Below are 4,983 nucleotides of genomic sequence, written 5' to 3'. Positions count from 1 at the left end.
CCCCGGCCTTTTTCTTTTTTTCTGCCTCACTGATTTCATCTCTCTGATCTTGCCGTTACTGGAGACGGGTACGTACATTCCCGTGTCTGGCATTTGTTAAATGGCAGCCAAATTGCTTTTGTATAGTTCAGTAACTGTTGGCAATTAGCAGGGCAGGAAAAGAAACATTTTTAAATGGAGATGTGAGAGCGTGGAAGTGCTTGGAACTGATTTATAACTCAGCTTTCTATATTAAAAGAAGGAGCAAAAGGCAAGGGAGGAAAAAAAAAAGCCCCACTCCGCAGGGGCTGGGCATGCAGGCTCCTGCATACTAATGCCTGTGCTTATCTCTGGGCGCTAATTCGATGTGTGGAGCTAATTTCTTGAGGCCATTCCCTTCACAGATGAAATATGTACATGCACCCGGTACCCTCATTAGGAAAGTCCTGGGGAATGAAGTGTGTTTTGTCTAAGATAAAAGCATTCGCTGGGTGTTGGTGCTGAGGGATGACAGAGCGGAGAGGCGTTCTGATGGGGGGAGACTCTGAGGTGCTCCTGGGAGAAGAGAGGGGCAGCAGGACTGGGAAATGGAGCCATGGAGAGTGGCACCCATGTCAATACACAGCAAACATCCAGTCAGTGGCTGGCTAGGAGACCCGTCGCTTCTGCAGCTGAGAGCTTTGTTTCCAACATTGGAGGCTGCCTAAATTCTCCTCTGGTGTTAAATGTGCTAATGAGTCCCTTGAGAAGTTCAGTTAACCCCCTCCTCTGACATGGAGACGTGTGAAATGCCACACAGTGCAGTAGATGGGCTTATTGATGTGAGAGAAGGGGACTTTGCCTGGTTTGACCCATGGGCTCAGCAGGGGCTCTTCAGTATGAGTGGATCCTTGGAGAAACCGCAGATCTGTGCTGCCCTGGTTTACCTTTGGAGATGTTGGTGGTGCTGAGGAATTTCTCCACAGAGATCTGTGTCCATGTGGGGGTGAGCAGAGGAGGTGGTATTGCAATGGGGCAGAGGGGAACAGCCCTTTACCCCAGGTTGTTTCCTGGGGCACTGGGAAAAGCATCCTGCCCAATTCTGGGTTGTGGGGAGCTCCTCCTTCTGCAACTGGAGATGTGTGTGCGCTGGCTGCCATGTAGAGCTTGTTTCAGGTGTTGACTCCTGTTTCTTTCTTCCCTCAGTCTACCTCTACGTTTTTGGGTGAATGTGATTAAGAACCCCCAGTTTGTGTTTGACATTCACAAGAACAGTATTACTGATGCCTGCCTATCCGTGGTGGCTCAGACATTCATGGACTCCTGCTCAACTTCTGAGCACAAGCTAGGAAAAGACTCTCCCTCCAACAAACTACTGTATGCCAAGGACATCCCCAACTACAAGAGCTGGGTAGAAAGGTGAGTAGACTTGGCAATAGCTCCTTGTGTCACCTGGAGGACTTACAGTGGACATACGTGGGTGTGGGGACTTGGGTGGTTGGGAGGACTCCTCTTGGCGGCTGTCTGAAGAGGCATCGTGTTAATGCTTGTGGAAGGGGATCCTCTCCTCTCCTGGAATGAGTTTGCACTGACTGTTTGACAGAGCTGTTTATGACTTGCTTAAGGGGTGCTAAAAGCAACGTCCACTTTTAGGTTGTCTAATGTTTTCTGTTGTAAAAACTTGCCTGAGCTAGTGAATTGCTAACACCTCCCTTGATTGCTTTTGAAGAGCAGTGAGAAATCAGCCTTGGACTAGAGAAGTGCCTTTTTTGTACCATGGCAATACACACAGGTTTTGCTGAAATGGTTGAAAACTACCATTTCCCATCTCTCATCCATCTGTACATCTTTCCAGGGATCCTGATGAGAGCACATACTCTGAGGCAGTGCTCGGGCTGCTGTCGCTGGGCCGAGAAGCAGGGAGAGGAGCAGGTCCCCTGAGTCCTTCCGACACCCTCCACCTTCACTGTTAGCTGATGAGAGACATCCTTCTGTCCCGCTGAATTAATGCAGTGTTAAAAGTTCAGGGTTTGAATGCTGCTGATTGCAAATTGATGCGCTCAGGCATAACGCTGTGTTTGGCTTTATCCTTTTGGGAGAGAAACCTAGGCGATGTCCTCCAAAGCCATCTAAATAGAGCTGCTGTTAAAATGTTACTGTGTGCCAAAGTGGGACTTCATCAAGTTTAAAAAATGGCAGATTTCAGGTTGCTGATGCAACTTTCCCCTTGCTGTCCTATAGATCGTCCTCTTTTTTTTTTTTTTTTTTTTTTTTCCTAACTGGGGACCCTTCCCTTTTTCAGCATCTAGACCAGATACAGAATGAATCAAATGAAAGGTGTCCAGGCAACAATAAGCATCATATTCTCTAGTTTGAAAGCATGGGACTTTGTAGCCCAAATCATCCTTGGAATACTCGGTATACAGTTATTTTTGTCGCACCGTTGGCATGCCTGGTGCTTTGCAGGCAGGTACAAAGGCAAGCTTCTTCCCTCGAGGAAGATAGGGCTTGGATCAGAAGAAAAGTTGCCCCTGAAATACAGTGGCTGAGATGAGAGATGAGCTGCACTGTAATAGGAGAAGGTTCTTTGCGGGGGGCTTTGGAGTGGGGTCCTGTAGGAATATCGCAAACTTCATAAGGTGAATTTCTCTGACCTTGCCATCTCTGTGACAAAAATATTCAGCTCTATGTGTGCCTGAAGAAAAAAAGGTATAAAACCATACCAGAGTGAAACATTGGTCTAGACACGCTGTGTCCCTAGGGAGGAGATGGGAGCTCTCACTGGTGACAGATGTTCCTGCCATCGCTTGCCACCAGTACGGTCCCAGAGGCGGCTGAGCAGGGGCAGAGCTGCCTGGTGCAGGGTGCAACTGCGTCTCCTACCGCTCCTCTGCTGTGGGGATTTACACAATCAGCGTTTCTGGCTTTTGGCATGGTATTCACGGCAAAGCTTTGCAGAGGCAGGGTGGGAGCGACGCGTGGGCAGCTGAGTGGGACTGCTAGTCCCAACAGCAGGTCTGTCTGCCGCCTGGGTTCAGGCACCAGCTGAAAAAAGAGCATCCTGCCAGTCCGAGGCAGGAATAGCATGGTAGAGGGCTTGGGAGGTGGGGAACCTGGGGAAACTCAAGGGGACTGCTACTGGGGCCATGGCTGTGGTAGGTGTCCTCTGGAAAACGTAGGTGTGACTGGGATCTTGGTCCACATGAGCCATGCATACTTGTACTGAAAAATGATGTTTTCCTGCCATCCTTTGTGTTGTGATAAAACCCAGAATGTAAAACCACTGCATGTTAGCTGGACATCTTGCTGTGGCAGCCACAAAAGCTTTCTTCTTCCTTCAGCAGGTCTGCCTTGTACATTCATCTCCCATGGGTCCCTCCCCACAGGGGCCTTCACCAGCAGGGTTACAGGGTGGCCAGGAGGATCTCTGTGGGTTTTCTTTGCTGATCAAAGCTAGCTGGAACTGAGAACGTTGGGTGTGTTGTCCCTAATATTCCTCAGCACAGGTAGAAGTGACGTCAGCTTTAGGAGATGTCACTCGGGGGTGATCTCTCTAGTGGTGTAGTGGATCTCCTGATGCCTGGTTTAGCCAGAGGTCCTCACCTCAGACCTACTGCTCTCTTGGCAGCATCCAGGAAATCTCTCACATTACTTTCTGGGTGTGAATGAGCCTCCTTGTAAAAACTGCCCAAGTATTTTATCACTAGCTGAGTTCAGCGCCGCGGGATGAAGTGGATCCTCGTATTCATCTCCTCAAGTGGTCTTACTGCCATCTGCTCCTATCCAAGTGCTTCAGCCGTGTTCCACCTCAGCATTTGGCTGATGATGCTAATGATGCTAATCACTGTACCAGAAACTTCCCTGAGTAGTTGGAGGAGTCATGAGGAGTAAAGCAAACCTGGAAGAGACTGGCACTCTGTATTTCCAGGTGGTGGGAGCTGCCAGGGCTCATTGGATGTGAGCAGGGCTTCTTTTTTAATAGAGGCCTGTGAACGCAGCCCTGGTTTCCAAAAGGACCTCAGCAGCCAGTCTGCTGGTGCATCCACTTGGCATAACCCTCCTGTGCAATGGGACGCTGAGGCTTTGATCCCTCTGGATTTTGATGAAACAGAATATTCTGTTTTTCTGCTATGATTCTGGACAATGTAAGCTGTGGGGGGGTTTCTCTGTATTTGCTGAGCATATCAACGAGGCAGCTGTGGGATGGGACCACAAATCTTAAGGTGCTCTAGGAAATGTAAGGTAGTATCTTGCTGGTAGCAATCATCAGAGAGGCACAAGGAATGCAGGAAAGCACCAGGTCATTTGACCCAGGCATGCCCTAAGACATCAGCTACCTTCTGTGCTGCCCAGGATCCTTTGAGTTCACACATGTGTCTGCAGAACCTCAGTTTTCACTGAAAAAAAAAAGGTCCTCTAGTTTTTTGGTGAGCGGTAACTTCTGAGCATGGCCGGCGGCAGCCGTAGGCTGTGTTGAATGGCTGTTCATGAGGAAGACGTAACCATGCAGGCATGTATTGCTGCAAGGGCTGGATGTGAACTTGTCTTGTGTTCATGCACCAAGTATTTCACTGAATGCAAAGGGGCATCGTTGGCTTTAGCAACACGGTGACCTTAGGAGAACAGTAGCAAAGCCTTCCATGTTGCTACAGGCATGGAGGATTCTGGTGGGTGCGGATTGGTGGCAAAACCTTGCCAATGGCATGGGAAGGAGGAAAAATGTGGTTTAGGAGAGGGTGGGAAATCTCTCAGAGCAGCAACTTCTGGCTTCCCAGTGTGGTGGCCTGAGCTGGGCTCGGTGCTGCTCCATCGGGAGCATGTTCCTAATGCTGCTGACCACTCTGTGCAGGGCTTGTCTCAGAGCAGCAGCTTCTGGCTTTGCAGTGTGGTGGGCTGGGCTGGGCTCAGTGCCGCTCCATTGGGAGCATGTTCCTAATGCTGCTGACCGCTCTGTGCAGGGCTCGGGGACCTCTCAATGAGCAGCAGCGTTGTAATGGGTGATGGTGGTATGTCACCGCGCGCGGC

The 4,983-nt window shown here is 49.8% G+C and overlaps 1 protein-coding gene across 1 annotated transcript in view; it reads left to right on the top strand.

Annotated features, from left to right (window-relative positions):
- Nucleotides 1-4,983, top strand: part of PLXNA1 (plexin A1) — a 109,596-nt gene that overhangs the window by 100,414 nt on the left and 4,199 nt on the right. Inside the window, exon 29 of the mRNA XM_009639304.1 lies at nucleotides 1,165-1,377. Coding sequence (XP_009637599.1) covers nucleotides 1,165-1,377 — 213 coding nt within the window. The remainder of the gene's footprint in view (nucleotides 1-1,164; nucleotides 1,378-4,983) is intronic.

The sequence above is a fragment of the Egretta garzetta genome, unplaced genomic scaffold, assembly GCF_000687185.1.
Source record: "Egretta garzetta isolate BGI_Z169 unplaced genomic scaffold, ASM68718v1 scaffold215, whole genome shotgun sequence".
Lineage (NCBI taxonomy): Eukaryota > Metazoa > Chordata > Aves > Pelecaniformes > Ardeidae > Egretta > Egretta garzetta.
The sequence above is the reverse complement of the archived record's forward strand: the minus strand, read 5'-3'. Positions and strand labels throughout refer to the sequence as shown.